This window comes from Bombus pyrosoma, linkage group LG6 (assembly GCF_014825855.1).
Source record: "Bombus pyrosoma isolate SC7728 linkage group LG6, ASM1482585v1, whole genome shotgun sequence".
Lineage (NCBI taxonomy): Eukaryota > Metazoa > Arthropoda > Insecta > Hymenoptera > Apidae > Bombus > Bombus pyrosoma.
Window position 1 is genome coordinate 17042554 of NC_057775.1, and position 20732 is coordinate 17063285.

A 20732-nucleotide genomic window follows, 5' to 3' on the forward strand; every position below is an offset into this window, starting at 1 on the left:
CGGTTATATCCTACACGAGAAAATATAGATTCTATCTGTTAATCAGCATCGGTGACAAAAAATAATTGATAATCAATAACCATAGCAGGAGCAATTGTTACTTCAGCAAAATCCATAACGTAAGTAACACAGCTGTTGTAATATTAGTCTATAGTTACATTTTATCAAAGATTCTTACTCGTTCATGCATGTACATTCTAAACGTACATTCTAAAAAAATTAAAGTTGTGATATATATCTATTTTCATTGAAGTAACAAGTTACTAACTTCATTCGTGATTATTCATCATGTCTAATCTCGACTATTGTGTCTTCAGAATACATTTATTGTGGCTCATCTTGCATCATGGCATATAAAGCGGCACAGAAGGAGATGGCATTGGACACGAACTCATTACGCTTAAATCCTTACGCTTCATGAATCGAACTAAACACGTTTTTATTCGCGCAATAGGAAGGTACATCCGGATTCTATGGAACTAAGAAGTTATTACTTTCTTTTGAACGTAATTACTTAATCTCAGTGTTATATTGCTGCTTGCCATCTAAATCGCTCCAGCTTTGTTGGTGTTTGCACGTATATGCCGACGAAGAATCTAGATAGATTATACAGGAAAGACAAGATTGTCTTTTCTATTTATATAGAATATCTAACAAAGTTCAACTGTCCGAGTCGTTCTATAGGTCTTAACGACAAAAAGGCGGAAAAAATGACCTTTGGCTTCTACTCCATAGCCAATTTCAGGGGTATAGGAGTCGGGTGCAAGCGATGTTCTATTTGGTGGTCGGTGTTTTGGCAACTTTTTTGAATTTCCACGCTACGATTTACTCATGGTCACTGAGCATCGTTACGGCCACATATAGGTTTACAGCGGAAACAACCCTTGGCCATGAGGGCTGAGTTGCTGCAAACGCACGTGAATCGCGGATACTCGGAGACTCAATGACTAAAGGTCGGGAGTCTATAACATTAATAAAGAAATCTTGACGATAACCTTGCTGACTTCTACCTGCAGTTCATGCTTGCCGTAACTCACAGTTTCGCCGTTGTAAAATTTTCTTATATGCAAGAATAAATCAATAAATTATACTACGCATAATACGTGGAAATAACACATGGCATGGTAATAATTATTAACTTGATTATGCACGAACGCGTAACACACTATTAGACTGCACTAAAAGGAGGTATTTACGCTCAATATTTATGTAGCAAGACCCTTGAAAATGTAAGATTGCATTTATGCACGAAGCCTATTCGAGGTCTCATGCAACAAGAGACTCACAACAAAAAAAGAGATAAATAGAACAAAAAGCCAAGTGTTAATATGAATCCCTAGAATGTATGTCGGCCCGTATTTCTTTGACAATCGGACTAAATGAGTTTCTATGATATGATTGTGAAAATTGTTTGTTTTGTAATTATGACTGCGACCAATACGAAAATATTTGAAGCGTTCATCTGTGTGATCCTTATTACCTATGAAACAGATAGTTGATAACCGACAGCCATACCACAAGTAATTACTACTGCAAACAAAAACTATACCATAAGTAACATAGCTGTTGTAGTATCCAAAATTATACCATAGCGACGATACATACTCGTTCGCCTATGTTCTAAAACGTAAAAAAGTTACAGATTTAATTCACATTTATTTTCATTTCTACAGCTAGTTATGAACTTCACAGAAGGAAAGTGAGTTAGATACAAACTGAAATGATATTAACTCGTTGTTTATGTATTATTCTCAACACCTTAACCTACTATTTACGTTCGAGAATTTTAGGCCGAAAACGTAAAAAAAGCTCGCGCAGCCTTCGAGCCATTCACACGACTTGTGTAGTACGTACCACGAGCGATGCCCGTAATATTTACGATTGGTTCGATTAACTACTACGGGCTATGCCCGTAATATTTACGTTTGGCCCGATCATCGTACTACGGGCTATGCCCGTAGTTGTAGGTTAAGGGGTTAATTAACCTGTTAATCAGTTAATGTGTCACTCAAATTGATAATCCCGTGACATAATATCTTTATTTGGGAATTTTCGAACTTTCCTTTCCGTTAGATTTTAATTATTTATCCCACAATTACATTTTCAAGGTACAAAACTGAACGAAATGAAATAAACTTGACTATGGTATTTTCTAATCCCATAATCATAGAAGATTTTTGTTCAGACGTGACCTGGTTATCAGGTTAATTCTTCGTCGTCCAACTGCGGATGTCTAGTAGTCGTTTGTATATTTGAAATACATATATGTATGTGTTATATTTTTATAAACTTCGTCAGCCAAATACAACAAGGCAGAAACCTTCTGACAAATTTAATTACCCCCATATTTCGTGCGCGTTCTAGTTTTTGTCCATGTGACTACCAATTTTCATAGAAGCAGAAGAGATCACATTTTATTTATTCATCATTGAATTTTATCCTTCTCTTCATTGGTTCTATCTTTATTTCGTTTCTTTCTTTCGTTTATATAAATCAGATTGAAGGATCTATTAGTTAATAAGTATCAACATCTACGTGGCAGGACTGAGGCAGGAAAGAAAGGTATGGTCACTGATATATACAGACGATATTGTGCTGATGGCGGATAGAGAAGAGGAGCTAAAGGAAATGCTAAAGAGATTAAAAAAAATGTTTAAAGGAAACCGAATTGGCACTGAGCACGGAAAAGACCAAGGTAGTAGTTTTCGAAAAAAGAAGGAACAAAAGGAAACAAAGAAAATGGAAATGAGGAGAACAAGAATTAGAAGAAGTGGACGAGATAAGATACCTAGGGTACATACTACAGAAAAACAGCAATGATAAGAAACACATACAAGATAGGAAAAAGAGAGCAACAGTAGCAATGAAGAAAACATGGAGCGTGGAAGAAAAAATATTCAAACAGGACTACAAGAGGAGAATGAAGATGTTTGGAACATTGGTAGAGAGCGTGGCGCTGTTTGGAGCAGAGGTATGGGGTTGGAACATGGAAGGAAGATTAGATAGGATAAAAAGAAGATATGTGAAATGGATCTTAGGTTTAGATATGACAACACCAAACTATATACTGATAGAAGAGTGCAAGCTAAAAGAAATCAAGGAAAAAGGATTAAAAAGAGCAGCAAGGTATGAAGAGAAAACCTTAGAATCAAAAAAGGAACTGGTAAAAGAGTGCATAAAGGAAAGAGAGAAAAACTGGGGAAATGGCCAAGAAGGGAAAAAAGCAAGAAAGAGAAAGAAGGGACTAGAAAAGGTGAAAAATGGAGGGACACAGATGGAAGCAAGAGAAGAGCAAGAAAGGTTGGCAGCAGACCAAATTATAGAAGAAAGAAGAAAAAGAGAAACAGAAGAGAGGGGGAAAAGGATAAGGGAATCCAAATATAACAGACATTACAGAAAAATAACCAAAGAAGAGCTACCAAAGTACTTAGAAGGGAGGATAAAGTGGGAGGACAGGAAAATTCTAGCTAGATTCAAATATGGAAACGAAACCAAAGCGAGGGAATACTGAAAAGAAGAGGGAGAAAAAAGATGCAGACTATGTAAAAGGAAGGAAGAAGACCTGAGACATATAATAGAAGAATGCGAAATAACGGGAGGACCAAAGGACATAGAAAAAACATTAAATCAGACTGGAGAAGAACTAACAGAACTAAAAGCAATAATAGAGAAGAGAAGAGCAATACAAGACAGGGAGGAACGACAAGAAGGAGGCAAAAGCCCAAAAGTTGCAATAGTTTTTAGTTATTAGTTTTTAGTTTTTAGAGATAGAATAATTAAGGGAGTGCAATATAATAGAGTGGATATAATAGAGGAGAGGTAGATATATAAGAAGCGAAATAGGTAAAACAGATATAAAACCAGAAGCTCGTCCAAAGTCTACAGACACGGACTAAGCAATAATAAATAATAAATAATAATAAGTAAATTCGTAGTACTCGTTGTGGGTTGTCGTGTCAATATCGAAGCCTTTCAATAGTATGTGATTTACATTATAGATAATGTAATTTTACTATAATAAATTATGTAAATAATGTGTAGAATATAATAAATAATGTTATTTATCAATTATATAATGATAAATATATATGCAAGGTCGGTCATAAAAGTTAGTTTCATTATTTAATTGTAAATAAATATTTATTTATCTCATATAATGCATATATTTCTTAAATATTATTTAATGGAAACATTCAATGATATTCATTACATAATATTTATTGATATAAATTATATATTTCTTTATGAGTTTGAATATATACGTTGTTTAAATCAAATAACTGTATCGATATTTAAATAAAAATTTTAATAAATATAACAAATGAAAATATATATTATACTTTTTAAATATAGGGATTCATTTAACACGTAGTAAAATATATTAAAAAGAATTAATGTTTAATTATTTTCTTTCTATCAGTAGCTCGTTTGAATAGTCTGTACTGAAACAGTAAACTACAAAGAACACGAATCAGCTGTGAACTGTCAAATTTTTGTATTGTTACAGATTTGTTAACATTTATAACTTGTTTGACTTGAAAATATTAAGGTAAGAAATGGAATTATATGGTTCCTACTTTTATCTTTTAGCATGAAAAGTATTAATAGGTTTTAATATAGAAAATAACGATATACACACAAAAGTAAGGTTAGAAACGTTTGTTTTTGAAAGAACGTTTTTGTAAATATAGGAAACAGGTGATGCACAATGTCTCCTGACCCTACACAAGAACCCATCGAGGAATCATTAAATATACCAAATTTACCTCTTGATAGAGGAACGAATGCATCAGATAGTGAAGATGATGATATAGGAATGGCAGGATATGTACCACTATCTCAGATTCCTGCTGACAGTGATCCGATGTTGTATGAAGACGAAGTATGTTTATTATTTAATGAAATATTTCATTTATATATAACGAGTACTTATATTACACAATTTCTTCATTTCTTAGGATGATGAATGGATAACTAGCGCAGCTGAAACTAATCAAACACTGAGATCCCCAATATTAGAATCACAGGATGTATGAATTCTTTTAGATTTAAGGAGCAATGTTACTGTATTTGTCTTTTAATATTTTTATTGATAATGTTTTATATTCCTTATAGGACTGTATGTCAGAAACAATAGAAGTTTGGTCATCTCCTCACAATCGGTCTAACATAGATATGGATGCAGATAAAATCAATCAAGTGAAATCTATGATGGCATCTTTTACTTTACCAGTTACAGCAATTCCAGAGTGGGCAAAAGCTATATCAGAAGAACAATGGAAGGAACAACTTATTGGACGTATTAAAGAAATGCAAAATAGAGAAAAGTAAATTTAAATATTTCTTAATTAATTCTTTTATATAAAATTATGTATATAGATTAATACAAATTAAAGCAATCTTCTTTTCCAAGTTATAAACTTGATATCCATTAATAAATGTTAAATTTCCAAATAAGCAAAGTTAGTGTATACATTTAATTGTATACAGTAGACAAATCTGATATCATGTAAACTATAACAAATAAAAATATTTATTTTACTTTAATTAAACTTTCACTTAATATATTTTTATATATGCCCTATATAAGAATATTTTGTATTTTATTATAGTCAATACACTTCACTTTATACCAGCACTAAGTTTTTATTTGTTTGTGATAAATGATTACATGAATATATGGTATGATACTGTTCAACATATGAAATCATGCTTCTGTCCAGTCATACACTGCAAAGAACACACTTGTATTAATGATATCAAATAAAGGTACAATGACACTTATAGTTCGAGATCTGCATCGATACTGGCAGCTTTTTTGGGATTTAATTTCAATCGTAAAGTGGCAACATCGTCTTCTATTCTTACCAATTTTCGGAATTTCTGAAAGAAAAATATGATTTAAATTTTGTAAAATTGAGAAATTACAAAAAAATTGTATTATTTAATTAATAAGATGATTGAAAAAAATGTTTAGTTAATGTACCTCAGAGATAGTTCCAGATGTTGTGAACCAAATATAAATCATATATCCAGGAATACATAACATTGAAGAAAGACCACAAAGCCATCCTAACACGTGACTCCACCATGGATATTCATACGTAAGATATTTTACGGGAACGAACTTAATTATGTTAAAAGCAAAAACGCCCTAATTTGAAAGTTTATTTTAACTAGACATGATCAGAAATGTAAATTAACAATTATATGTATGTGTCTAACAATGGAATTTGTTATTTTACCACACAAACAGCAGGAGTAGTGAAGGTCCAACATATTTTCCACCAGTAACATGGATAATAACCAATCATATCACGAATTCCATCGTAGAAACGATTTACACCGAATGCCCACGAGACGGCAATGCATTCAAAGAATATTAAAAACAGGAGGCAAAATCCACTAATGGCATACGAATCCAAAAGTTGAAAAACATACATTCCTCCCTGAAAGGATTATGAAAATACTCTTTTCTGTGATTGATTTATATACAATGATAAAATTTAATTTTTGTTAATTACTCACTTCAGTAACGCAAGAAAGACCAATAAGATACGAGATAAAACAGACGATTGCTATGAATAATTCTTTTCTTTTTCTGAGAAGACGCGGCCATTCATCTACCGCGGCTGTTATAAAGCCTTCAACTGTACAAAACTGTAAGACATAATAATCGATTATTTCATTTTCGTCACATTAAAATATTTTAAATTACCTGACTGTCCAAACCAATAAGGATAAGCATAAAAAAGAATAAACAAGACCAAATTGATGATCCTGGTAATTCTAGAACTGCGGAAGGATAAACCAGGAAAGCTAAACCTGGGCCTAGTTAAAACATTTACAAAATATAAGATATTAGCACCAACAACAGAAATTAAAAGCAGTTTAATTTAATATTAATTATCATAATTACCAGAAGCTGCCACGTCCGCCACAGGTTTTTGTTGTTCGTGAGCCATGAAACCAACAACGGAAAATATAACAATGCCACTAAGCATACTAGTACATGAATTCACTGTACAAACAATTAACGCATCCCTAAAATAAATGCAATATTTTATATGACAACACATAAATAAACGCGATATTAATTGAATTAAATGTAATTAAAATTATTTGAAAGAAATATATTACGTTTAAATAGAACGTAAGTTACTTACTTGTAAACATTATTATTAAATTTATTGTAACTTCCAAGAGCAACCAATGCACCTAGACCCAGCGCATAAGAAAAAAATATTTGAGTCACCGCATCTATCCATACCTACAAACATTTATTAAATTATTGACAGAAAAGCGAAAAAAGTAACAAGATTCTAATACCTCGGGATCAGTGAGTTTTGAAAGATTTGGCGTTGCATAATATTTTAAGCCTTCTATTGCCCCTGGTAGGGTCAATCCCCTGACCAATAAAACTGCTAACAATGCATATGGAAATAATGATGTAAAGTACACAACCTATACAAAAATTAATATCGATTATAAGTCAATTTTACTTATAAATTATAAATAATTATGGAATCTTACTTTTCCAGTCCATTTCACACCTTTCCAAATACAAAAATAACACATGATCCACACGATAGCCAATGTACCTGCTAGTTCCCATCTTATTGAACCTATGTTTTCTATACCATCAGAAATTTGAAGAGTACGCCTCCTTTTTAGAATAAAAATGATATATACGAGTATAGAACAAGAACTACAGTAGGTAGTTCTTCTTGTGTCATACAAACTTACTCCCAAAATTCTTTCACTGGATCGTTCAGTAAAGTGTGGCTTAAATTACCAATCGAAGTAGAACATATCGTATCTTCTTCTTCGGGCCAACATAACGCCTCTAAACGTTCTGAAGATGTGAGACAGTAACGTGTATTCCAAGGATTGCCGCATGTTCTCCATGGCACATCTATGTACATGTTTAACTAATATTTAAAAAATTCTATTTGCTGTGAAATCGTATTAATATTATGTATGTTATTTTCGTACCAATTCGTAAAGAAACCAAAAAGTAAAAAAGTGCCCATGCCAATATAATGATATAGTATACGTTAGTCCAACAGGAAAGTACACAAGTGGCGTATCCAATGCCTGTTTGTAAAAATATTTAATGGTGAAGAAGTAGCGAAATGTTTAAGCGGGTATAATTAGAAATATAAACCTTTGAAAATCGGAGCTATCTTAAAGACACCTAATCCTCCTATAGTCATCATCTGCCCTAATGATAACTCCATTAGGAACATGGGTACCCCGGCAAGTGCAAGAGCGATAAAATAGGGAACCATAAAAGCACCACCGCCATTTTTATAGCAGAGGTAAGGGAATCGCCATAAATTTCCTAATCCTATGGCCAAGCCTACTACGGATAGGATAAATTCGATCTTAAAACAAACAGACAAAAACAATTCGACATTAATAATTAATTGTCAGTTATAATATAGATACCTGTATATCTTTTTTGTTATACATTTGTGTTGTTATAATTCATATAAATGCTTGTTATATGTTCACCTTACTGTTCCACATTCCTCGATCCGGCAATATTTTAGTTTCTTTAAAAGCCGAAGATTGCAAGCATTGAATTGCCTCAAAACGAAAATCTTGCTCTTTACTGCCATTTGAAACTCTTAAGGGTGGTTCAGCAAACAGAGCTTTTAATTCTTGAACAGGATTCACTGGCTTACATGGCAGAGGACTAGTGGACCTATCTACCTTGGGTATCTTAGAAGACCCGCTCGAAGGCATTATTTTCTGTCCGAAATACTAAATCGATCGAATTCACCTCATCCTATTAATTCTTGTTTTAACCTGTAAACAAATATGAATTTCTAAAGAAACCTCTGATAATTGGCTTTCTGGTATTCTTGAATATTTAGAACACTGAATGTCCAATCTACAGCCATTTAAACGTCCAGATCTTGGGTGTTTCTTTAAATGATGATTAATGATTAATGTCGTTTAATTTATGTACACTTTTCATATGTCTAATTAAAAAGAACGTGTACGCTAAATAAATTGTAATATGCAGCAAGTAAAAGATAACGCGATCATTTCTGAAGAACTTTGAATATTCAGCAGTCATCGTAGTTACGTGAGATACTTCTACACAAGGGTCTTGATGATGATGGATGACAGACAACGAGCCACTTCCGGGAATCACGTTTGTCAAACGTTGTTCCCATCGAACAACCTTGTCCTATTTTAGATTAATCATCGGTGAAAGAAACGATGTCATCGGAGATCCACACGTGGAACAACGAACTATGCGATCGGCGGACGTCTCGTCACAATAAAATTCATCCCGATTTAAATTTTCAATTTGCCATGTAGGAGGTAGAAAATTATTCATTAGCAATTCTGTCGTTCCATTTCAAGTACCTACTCAATCCACACTTGGTGAATTATCATAGTTACAACTGAGAAACATATAAGATTCGTCCAACTTCCAATTGTAAACAAACTGCTGTATCGACAATCATTAACAAATTATTCATGGGTGCAATGTCCTTTTAATGATACCATCCTCGGTATAAAACAATTTACAACTTCTACACTTCAATTGTGTAATAAGCTCAATTGTATAGTGACTGACTTGAATGAATGAAGATAAATTAATCTTTAGGATATTTTCAGTCAATGTTACTGTCACCCTCAACGATTATGTCAATATACAAATAAACCAATAAACGTTAACGTAATACAATTTACGATATAAACAAAAATAGCAAAAATAATATTTAAAAAATGTGAAATATGAAACAAACGTGCCAGGACGTTAAAATAAAAATAAATTCGCTTATTTTTATTAGAAGACAAAATCCTGCTGATTATATCGTTTTGTTGAGACATCTCTATACTCTTCCAATAACTATATAAACTACGTTTTACGTATAATAATAAGAAAGAAGATACAACGAGAAGAATCAAAATAGGAAAAAATCACTCAAATCGAGAAACACATAACGTAATGTCAAATAGACATAACATAATGCACATAAAATGTTATGGATATAACCACTGACTACTTAAGTAGTATCTGACAGTCTATCGACAGTCATAATGTCTCACGGGAAAGGATACTCCTCTTTTGCAATATCGTTTAAACAATGTACGTACATGCACAATTTCACGAGTAGATATGAACTGAGATTTTCACTGGTCTTATATATCGATAACAGCCGTGAAACGTCGTAGGCGAAAGAAAATTGATGAAACGTGTCGTATGTCGGCCCGTGTCGTTACGTTCACAAATCGCGCTTACGTACGATGAGTGTTGAGATTTCTACTGTGCCCTACAGATCTACCCCACAATGGCGTTCAGTCCCCCAAGCACCAACACACCTTCGTTTCATTCAACAAATTAGTGCCACAGTGTCACTCTATATTTAGGTGCACTATGTGAATGGTGAGAGAGCCCCGGAGTTCGCTAATAACTGATTGACCACACCGATGGCCGCGAATTGCTCCCTTCTTTCAAGAGTACATTTAGAATGCACTGAACTACACTTGATCTTGACTTCATAGTACATACATCATCAACTTATTCTAAAGTAAAATACAGTTGGGTACCGATTTCATTAGTAAACGATTTATTATAGATTTATTCATATATGATCCAATAGATTTGTCGATAAGCATCAGAATATCTGCAAACAATTAAAAAAAGAAGAATATCATACTGTTTTAAGGCATGAAGGAAAAACAGGTAAAAATGAATGCGTGAAAAAGGTAAAGAATAAATTAAAATATTATAAAAAAAAATAACACAATGGGGGTTTAATAAGGATGACATCAAGGAGTACTAAGAATTGTATCGAAATATTAGAATAATGGAAAACGGAAATGAGTTATGAAAGAATAATAGCCGGAAACATTTTGTAAACTCTCTCTTTCGGTTGATTGCTACAATTTCACGAGTACAAAATAAGTGTTTGTTTAGCTAAAATTGAAGGAAGCAAAGATTGTACAAATAACATTCAAGATAATAACAATACAATGTGTTCAACGCGAAAATTATTTCATTAAACAAATTTTCGGATACTTTCTATCTAGCTATAGTATTTATTCTTTTATATATACAACAATGTTTTTATTTTATAAAAGTATTATAGATATAATTCATTAGTATATGAAATATAGAACTGTGTAATTAACTCATATATAATCATTTCATTAAATAATAAAATTTTAATTATCTGTCATCCATCGTATGTCTACATAAATAACATATTATTTTGTGTCTACTACTCTCAAATTGTTTTGTTAATTATACAAGATATATTACACATATACTTGTAAATTTTACCTGCAGAAAATATCTACAATTTCAATTCGTAAAGACTGAAATAATTTCTTATTAAAATTCTTATTAATTATTATTTGAATTTCTATTAGTTACTTATTCATTTTCAAGAATAATAATTAAAAGAGATAATTTAATGATTTTTATATACAATAATAGAAAAACGCAAATTCACTTAAATGTTATGTAAAATTTAATTGATTTATAGCAACCTAAAAACCTTTAAAAAATTTTCATATTTAAACTGCCGAACTATAATAATTTTATGTCACGTGACGACAATCTTTACTTCCGATTCGCGCCAAAAGCCGGTAACGACGACACCATAAACTAATCCAACTACTTTACAGGACAAGTAGTTTAATAATTATTTCCATCTCTTAATCGTAAACTAATTGTGATCTTAAAATGGTTGGAAAAGGAAAGATGTATGTGATAAAACGCGGTATGTTATAAACTTTATTATTCTGATATTATGTCGAGTAATCTTATTGTAATCCTATTGCGAACCTAAGTTATTATAACACTAATCAGTTTTTGTAATTATTAGATGGACGTAAAGAAGATGTTCATTTTGACAAAATAACATCCAGGATTCAAAAGTTATGTTACAATTTAGATATGGATTATGTGGATCCTGTAAGTTTACTTATTATCAGATTATTTATTACTTAATTATTTATTTCTTAATATTCTATATCTTTTTCATAGTCTGCAATTACTTTCCGTGTTATCAGTGGTTTGTATTCAGGTGTAACCACTGTTGAATTAGACAATCTTGCAGCTGAAACTGCTGCAACTATGACTACTAAACATCCAGATTATGCGATATTAGCTGCAAGAATTGCAATATCTAATCTTCATAAAGAAACAAAGAAAAGTTTTAGTGGTAAGATAAGAAATATATTCAATTCATTTCTTTATTTCATTTTTAGAAATTCAATGTTTTGTTTTTATTTGGATCTCCCTTTCCATTTATAGAAGTAATACATAGCTTATATAATGTAAAGGAACATTATACAAATGAAGTTAGACCTGTTATTAGTGAGAAATATTACAATATCATAAAAAATAATGCAAATAAGTTAAATTCTGCAATAATTTATGATAGAGACTTTAGTTATAATTACTTTGGTTTTAAGACACTTGAAAGAAGTTATTTATTAAAAATACAAGGGAAAGTGGTTGAAAGACCACAACACATGTTAATGAGAGTTGCAGTTGCCATCCATGGTGAAGATATCGATAAAGCTATAGAAACTTACAATTTTTTATCAGAACGTTATTTTACACATGCATCTCCATCACTTTTTTTTGCCTGTACTAGGCAACAGCAAATGTCTAGGTATATTTGTCAAGATTAAAATAAAATGTATTTATCCATTCTAATGTAATAATCTAGTGATTATATTTTTCAGTTGTTTTTTACTAACAATGAGTGATGATAGCATAGATGGAATTTATGATACATTAAAAAGATGTGCACTTATTAGCAAATCAGCTGGTGGTATTGGACTTAATGTACATTGTATTCGAGCAAGAGGCACACCAATAGCTGGTACACTTGGTGTATCTAATGGTTTAATTCCAATGCTCAGAGTATACAATAATACTGCTCGATATGTTGATCAAGGAGGAAATAAAAGACCAGGAGCATTTGCTATATATTTAGAACCGTGGCATGCAGATATCTTTGAATTTTTAGATCTTAAAAAGAATATTGGTAAACTACATGTTTGTCTCTTTATTTTGAAAGATTTTGATTACCTATTTTAATAGTCTTATACTTAACATTTAATATCTAATAATAATTGACAGGTAAAGAAGAAAATAGAGCAAGAGAATTATTCTATGCTTTATGGATACCTGATCTTTTTATGAAACGAGTTTTGGATAATGGTGTATGGTCTTTAATGTGTCCACATGAATCTCCTGGTCTACCTGATGTTTGGGGTGATGAATTTGAAGCTCTCTATACGCGGTAAATTAAATTAAATTATGTATATTGATAATACATAGTAAAATATATCGACAATGTTGAACATTTTTTTAAATAAATACATATTATTTTTAGATATGAGAATGAGAAAAGATATAAACGTCAGATTCAAGCGAGAGATTTATGGACAGCTATTCTTATTTCTCAAGTTGAAACAGGAACTCCTTACATGCTTTATAAAGATCATTGTAATCGTAAATCAAATCATCAAAATTTAGGGACAATCAAAAGCAGTAATTTGTGTACAGAAATCGTACAATATTCCAGTCCAGATGAAGTAGCTGTATGCAATTTAGCTTCAATTGCAGTGAATATGTTTGTAAACTCCAGTAATCAGACATTTGATTTTGAAAAACTGCGAAAAGTAACAAAAATTGTTACTTGTAATTTAGACAAAATTATCGATGTGAATTATTATCCGGTTCCTGAAGCAAAAACATCAAATTTTAAACATAGGCCTATAGGTATATAGGTATTTTTATGTGAAATATCAAGTATACAATATTCATATAGTTTTAATATTTTTTAATATTTGTCATATGTATTTTAGGGATTGGAATTCAGGGCCTTGCAGATGCATTCCTTTTAATGCGATATCCGTTTGAAAGTGAGGAAGCACAAAAACTTAATATCCAAATATTTGAGACACTATATTATGGTGCATTAGAGGCTAGCTGTGAACTTGCTGCAGAGAAAGGTACATATGAAACCTATCAAGGTAGTCCTGTTAGCAAAGGAGTAAGTAAATCATATGTAAAAATATTTTACTTTGATGATTAATTTATCATAATAGCATTAGTATATCACAATATACATGCTAATTATTTAGGTACTTTCAGATTTTACAATATGATATGTGGAATGTTACTCCAACTGATTTATGGAACTGGACAATTCTGAAAGAAAAAATTGCTAAACATGGAATTAGAAATTCTTTATTAATCGCCCCTATGCCAACGGCATCTACTGCACAAATCTTAGGAAATAATGAATCTATAGAACCATATACCAGTAATATTTATGCAAGAAGAGTTTTGTCTGGAGAGTTTCAAATCGTAAATCCTCATTTATTACGAGATCTGACTGAAAGAGATCTTTGGGATGAGAATATGAAAAATGAAATTATAGCAAATAATGGTTCTGTACAGGTAGGGTTATATAAGTTTAAATGCTCAGTTATATATATATATATATAATATATATATAACCTTGTTATATATATATAATATATATATATAACCTTGATAATCAGGATCTGATTATCTGTCTTCCTGATTAACTAGAGTTTTGATTATCCGAATCTCGGTGTTCCAGCACAGATGCCATACGCGATACAGTAGTGCTATACCTTTAATTTAACTAAGTTCAGGATCAAATAGCTCCTTCTTTCGAGCAGACCCTTCTTTACAATATTATTATAATAGATTTGTTTTGTTATAGAATATTGAACGTATACCAAATGATTTAAAAATGCTTTATAAAACCGTTTGGGAAATACCACAGAAGGTAATCTTAAAAATGGCAGCAGATCGTGGTGCATTTATAGATCAGTCACAGTCAATGAATGTTCATATGGCTAAACCAACAACAGAAAAACTGACTTCAATGCATTTTTATGGCTGGAAGATGGCAAGTACTCTTAATTTAATCTTTATAATTCAAAATTTTATATAATTATTTTAATGAAACTTATTTAAATATACAAAAACACCTTGCAGGGTTTAAAGACTGGTATGTATTATTTAAGAACGAAACCTGCAGTAAATGCCCTGCAATTCACGGTTGATAAATCAAAATTACGAAATACAATCAGTACTACTTCTAATCAATCTGTTAATTCTGAATGTAATAATGACGAAGAACTTAATTCTTCGGAAAATAAATGGTTACAAAATCAGAGTAGCGAAAACATAGAAGCTGTATTCGCATGCTCTCGTGAAAATGGAGATGCGTGCATGGCCTGTGGATCATAGAAATAAATCTTTATAATTTTTAAGTTTTGATACGGTTATAAGTATTATATATATTTAAGCATATTCTTTGTAATACTATATAATTTTGAAAAATTCTAAAATAAAGCTATTTGCCCTTGATTTCATGTATTATTCCTTTACATTGTAACATTTAATATTTATTATTTGCACTAAAGGTTTCGAATAAATTAAGATACAAAGATTATAATTTAAAATTCCGCGCGAAACAGGGTAGTCAACTAAATCTAAATAAATGTGGATCACTGTTATGTTCTTTATATGCTGCTACAGTCAAGTGTTCGAGAGCAGCGTCACTACGGTAGTCAAGTGAAATGTCAAAATTGTAAGCGTGAAGACGTACATAGTTGCGCATCAGTTAACTGTTGTGTAAATTTCGTTAAAGATCCAGAGTGAATATATTCATTTTGGACTCATTTGTGAGTGATTCGGCATTTAAGCCGATTAAGTATGTAATGATCTTATTTTCTGATCAAAGGAAAATAAAGAAACGTTAATAAAAAAGGATTTCTCTGTAACGAATTTTGGCACTGATATCCAGCTGATGCATTTTAACATATTTGACAGTTGAAATTGCGTAATTGTTGCCAGGATTTTCTTATGAGTCTTTTTACGCAATTTATCTAAATTGCCGTATAGAATGGCGGATTTGGATGACTTATTTCATTTAGATCAATACATAGGTCCAGAATCTCTTGCAGAATTATGTTTCCAAGTAATCTGCAAAAATTTAGACATTATCTCAGTAAAGGATAAGTGTGAATATCGAAATCTTTTAAAAGGAGTGGTTTTCCCAAGCGAAATATGCGATAAACTTATTGAATACGTTTTACGAAACGATATAAACGAAGATCATGACTGTTTCTTTACGATTTTCAAAAATGTATGGATAACCAAACTTAAACGTGTCAAAGTTGTAGGATCCAATATAACTGATGATTCAGTACAGATCCTTGCAAATCACAAACTTGTAAGATTAGAACTTACAGATTGTCCCAATTTAACAGACCGATCTATTGATTACATAAATGCAAATGCAGAAAATTTGCATACTTTAGTATGCCGTGGTAGTTCTGGAATTATTCCAGAAAAACTTACAGGTAAGAACTCTTTACTACTAAAATAAAAAATATATATTATAAAAAATCTATAGTTCCATTGTCAGGATACTATTATGTTTTATAATACTTTTCTTTATTAATATCTATTAATAATTAAAATTATGTTCAATTTATGTCTTATAAAAAACATAGATATGCTATTATTCAAATTAATCACTAATAATAAATAGTTACTAATAAAATATTTATTTTATATAAGGTATGAGTTATTTTATATTATGAATAAAGCATTTATATTATTATTTTGCAGTTTAATTATTAATATATTTAGAATATCTTATTATTAATATTATTTGCATTTTGTTGTATCATAAAGAAAAATAAAATATAAGAGATATTAAGTTAATGACATATAGTATATTTAATAATATATAAAATTAATGTATATGCTTTTTAATTATTAGCATACCAGAAACAAGGATATGTATTTAAAATACCAAATCTACGGACCTTGGCTATAGAATATGTTCAAATTTGTGCCTTGGATTATAACATACTCTTGGGTGGATTAACAAATTTAACAAATTTAGATTTGTCCAATAGTTCTGATATGGGCACCTTTGATTATTTCCATTTGGTTCCTAATTTAGTATCCTTAGTTTTATATAATGTTAGAATTATTTCTCAAGCACAAGCCTTTGTTACCAATATCTGTCACTTGAAACATTTAAGGTAACTGTTTATTTATATTTGACTTATGGTATAATAAAATATTGTATTTAAAATTTTTAATTCAATGTTTTTAAAATTAGGCATTTGGATATCTCTCAAATCCATCCAGAAGATGGAATATTTGCAAATCCTAATACAATCTTATCTGATATAGTAAATGGTTTGCCTCAACTAACTTCTTTAGATATTAGTGGGACAAATTTGGCAGGAATAGAAATTGTAGATCGTAGAATACAAACAGTTGAACATTCTTTCTATTCTGACATATATAATAATAATCTTTGTGATATACCAGGTCTTATTTCAAGAGTGGATAGACCTTTACAATTTTTAGGACTTTATGGAGCAAATGATGCACCTTGCAGGCGACGTAATATTCCAGCAAAATTGGTAAATATTAAAAGCAATATTTTATAACAAATACATAATAATATTGTATATTTTATCATTTATTTTTTAATTATTCTACTTTTTGAAATTCTAGATTGCAGGAAATGCAAATGAAGATCAAATATTGGTTGCAGCTCATGTTTATATGAATAATAGAGAAGATCTAATGTTAAAAGTAATAAGCGATTTATATCATATGTACAGATATGAAAATTGTCATAGGATGGATCAAGCACTTTGTGCAGTATTAGAAGCAATGGAGAAATATCCTACTCTGAAAGATATACAAATATCTGGAAGGTATTTATATATTATATGATTTTTGTATACTGTTATATTTATCATATATTTCAAAAAATTTAGTACAGCTCGTATTGTTTATATTTAACAGTGCAGCACTGTTTTATATTGTAAAAATGAAAGAAAAAGGCGAACTCGAAGCAAGATTAAAAAGGAGAATTGTTCGCACACTTCTTGTTGGAATGAGTATTCATAAAAATGAAGAAACTATGATGCGTAATGGTTGTCTAACATTATACCAATTCCGATTGCCACAAGATGTGGTATGTATTGTTCTTGTTACTTGCAGTAATAGCATTTGTAGTTATAGCGTAAAATATATTTTAAAGAATGTTACTAATTCTTATTTACCTTTTATTAGATGTCACACTATGAAACACTGGTGAAACTACTTTTGCATTTAGCTAAACATGCACAACAGGAAAGTTATGTTCAACGTATTGGAATATTTCTTTTAAATACTTTGGCATGTCAAGTAACAGGCAGAGAAAAGCGTTTATTAGGCGATCTAGGTTGCATAAAAACAATGCTTGAACTAATTAAATACAGAGTTGAATCTAGAACATTTGATGATGTTATGGAAGTAGCTTGGTCAACTATGTGGAATGTAACTGATGAAACTCCTATAAATTGTCAACGATTTTTTGAAGAAAATGGCATGCTATTATTCTATAGATGTGTGATGGTATACAATATTAACCTTACTTATTAATAAATAATTACTAAATAAAAACAATTACTTCATGAATGATTTATTTTTACAGCAATACTCTCGCAAAGAAGAATTATTAAAAAATATGATGGGTTTACTTGGTAATGTAGCTGAAGTACAAAGTCTTAGAGTGCATCTAATGCAACTACCATACATGGTAGTTTTCACAAATTTAATACGTACTGTCAGAGAAAGCATTGAGGTTTTTTATACTTATATATTGACAATATATTTAATAATTATATTTTTACAACACTTAATATATTTTCTTTGCTATTAGGTACCATATAATGCAGTCGGGATATTAGCTCACATAGCATCTGATGGTGTTGAAGCATGGACAATAGAAAAACCTAGTCGAAATGTAGTTCTTGAACTTATGGTTGAAGCTATTGAACGATGGGATATATCATCAGAACGTAACATTAATTACCGTTCATTTCTACCACTATTACGTTTGGTAGATATTTATCATACACCACAATGTCAACATTGGGCGGTTTGGGCTCTTGCTAATCTTACAACTGTTTATCGTGAGTATATATATTGCAAAATTTAATTTTATTTTAAATACAATCATTTTTCCATTCTATATATTCATACATACAAATATTTTTTGAAGTTTTATTACCTTGCAACTTTTATTAAAACTATAATTATTTCTTTAACAGCCCATAAATATTGCATATTAGTTATTCGAGAAGGAGGAATTGAGAAACTGAATACTTTAATCTCAGATCCAAGACCATATGAGCGTATAAAAGAACTTGCCCATATTGTAATTGAGAATTGTAGTCGTTATAGTAGCAACTCCAATGACATGAATGTTCATTCCCCTTTAGATGAAGACTATATATATAGCTCAGATGGTTGAAAGTCAATTTTCATTATTATAATTCAAACACCATAAAAAGTAGAATGTTTTATGTCTGTAACAAAAAGTCTCCTAAAGAAAAGAGTGTGAGTAAGATTATAAAACTTGCTAAAGCATTTGTATGTTGGTTTGCCAAACTGTAAATTTAAAATTGAGTGATCAAACAATCTTACTCGCACTTTCATCACATAAACATTTCATTACATATTTTATTTATTACATGTTATGAAATATGTTTGGATCATGGATGCAAATATATTAATATATTAATGATATTATTAACGAAAGGTTAATAGTTAGTTTAATAAAAATATTTTTGATGTTCATAATCAATCTCTATAAACAATATTCAAATTTAAACACTTTTGATTTATGTACATAACCATGTTGTATTATAAATAAGAACAAATTAAGATTAGACTGAAGTTATTTGTTTAAATAATAACAATAACAATATCATTATATATATAAATAGTAACAGATTGTAACACATTTCAAACTTATACTAAGTTTCTTATATTTGTGTGAATTCTTTGTAGATATTTGTATCATAAATAACTTTATTAGTTGCCATTACATTTTATTTGACAAAAAAGATTTAAAATAAAAAGATACATTAGACTCTATTATGTAAATAAAACTAAAATGAAATAAGGTGAATTAGGTTTACGAATTTGTACATCTCTATTATTAAAATTAAAATTCTTTGCAATAATGATGTTATTGTCAAAATTAAGCTGTAAAACAAACATTATAACATAAAGTATACATTTGTAGATTTTAATAATTGATTTACATAACTAGCAAAAAATCTGCGTGAATAATTATCTAAATGATTGTTACTGTAATCGTTACATAATATTAATGTATGCGTGTAATAAATTGCAAAAATTCTTGATTTGTTTAATGTATAACATAAAGTTACATAAGACTGATTTCCTCTTTATTTTTTGTGCCCTACAATTCTCTTTATTTTTACTACTTATATGGTTAACAAGACAATTTTATTTCTGATAAAATATTGATCACATTAATTTTTATATGTGCGTATAGAACATATGCAAGTAGTAAGAGAATGATTCTTACGAAATTTATATTTTATTACTTAATACTTAAAGATTTGATAATAACTAATAGCTAAAAAATATTTATTTGTTCTCTTATATAAAAATATTATAAATTGTTTGGTTTTTATGTATATAAAAATATTTAATGTATCTATTGAATTTGCTAAAGTACGTAAATATTTTAATGCCATGTTAAGAAATTTAGTTTTTCAAACTACAATTCCTTCAGAATATACTACATACAATGAACAAAAATTTAATTTTTAAAAAATATTAGAATAGCGTAAAATGATATATG

The 20732-nt window shown here is 30.2% G+C and overlaps 5 protein-coding genes and 1 pseudogene across 8 annotated transcripts; 5 read left to right on the forward strand and 1 right to left on the reverse strand.

The window, feature by feature from the left end:
• Positions 1-2858: 2858 nt before the first annotated feature.
• LOC122568089 lies at positions 2859-3193 on the forward strand (the record flags this gene model as incomplete). The annotated part of the gene is made up of 1 exon (XM_043727440.1): positions 2859-3193. A coding segment is annotated over exon 1 (330 nt), but the record flags the coding sequence as incomplete, so codon positions are not given.
• A 24-nt stretch (positions 3194-3217) lies between these two features.
• On the forward strand, positions 3218-4093 carry LOC122568090 (annotated as a pseudogene).
• A 317-nt stretch (positions 4094-4410) lies between these two features.
• LOC122568220 (male-enhanced antigen 1) lies at positions 4411-5552 on the forward strand. The gene is made up of 4 exons (XM_043727699.1): positions 4411-4549; positions 4692-4882; positions 4959-5030; positions 5116-5552. The coding sequence occupies exons 2-4, from the start codon at positions 4709-4711 to the stop codon at positions 5329-5331; spliced, it is 462 nt and encodes a 153-aa protein (XP_043583634.1). The 5' UTR covers positions 4411-4549; positions 4692-4708; the 3' UTR covers positions 5332-5552.
• On the reverse strand, positions 5548-10495 carry LOC122568219 (sodium- and chloride-dependent GABA transporter 1-like). 4 transcript variants are annotated; one of them, XM_043727696.1, is made up of 14 exons: positions 10348-10495; positions 8518-8814; positions 8168-8387; positions 7996-8097; positions 7747-7915; positions 7534-7666; positions 7330-7464; positions 7167-7270; positions 6920-7044; positions 6719-6831; positions 6529-6660; positions 6246-6449; positions 5987-6154; positions 5548-5883 (listed from the first exon to the last, which is right to left on the reverse strand). In XM_043727696.1, the coding sequence occupies exons 2-14, from the start codon at positions 8749-8751 to the stop codon at positions 5782-5784; spliced, it is 1941 nt and encodes a 646-aa protein (XP_043583631.1). In that variant the 5' UTR covers positions 8752-8814; positions 10348-10495; the 3' UTR covers positions 5548-5781. The 4 variants fall into 4 exon arrangements, with proteins under 4 accessions (XP_043583631.1, XP_043583632.1, XP_043583630.1 ...); XM_043727697.1 differs by lacking the exon at positions 10348-10495 and adding an exon at positions 10272-10290; XM_043727695.1 differs by lacking the exon at positions 10348-10495 and adding an exon at positions 10123-10265.
• A 1113-nt stretch (positions 10496-11608) lies between these two features.
• On the forward strand, positions 11609-15400 carry LOC122568218 (ribonucleoside-diphosphate reductase large subunit). Its single transcript, XM_043727694.1, has 11 exons — positions 11609-11753; positions 11859-11947; positions 12020-12197; positions 12290-12653; positions 12727-13031; positions 13127-13289; positions 13383-13771; positions 13858-14045; positions 14147-14455; positions 14748-14936; positions 15026-15400. Exons 1-11 carry the CDS (start codon positions 11717-11719, stop codon positions 15278-15280), a joined length of 2466 nt encoding a protein of 821 aa, XP_043583629.1. The 5' UTR covers positions 11609-11716; the 3' UTR covers positions 15281-15400.
• A 193-nt stretch (positions 15401-15593) lies between these two features.
• LOC122568749 (protein zer-1 homolog) lies at positions 15594-20302 on the forward strand. Its single transcript, XM_043728862.1, has 9 exons — positions 15594-16398; positions 16824-17091; positions 17172-17481; positions 17576-17781; positions 17873-18044; positions 18143-18466; positions 18546-18695; positions 18774-19026; positions 19165-20302. Exons 1-9 carry the CDS (start codon positions 15939-15941, stop codon positions 19365-19367), a joined length of 2346 nt encoding a protein of 781 aa, XP_043584797.1. The 5' UTR covers positions 15594-15938; the 3' UTR covers positions 19368-20302.
• The last annotated feature ends 430 nt before the right edge of the window (positions 20303-20732 follow it).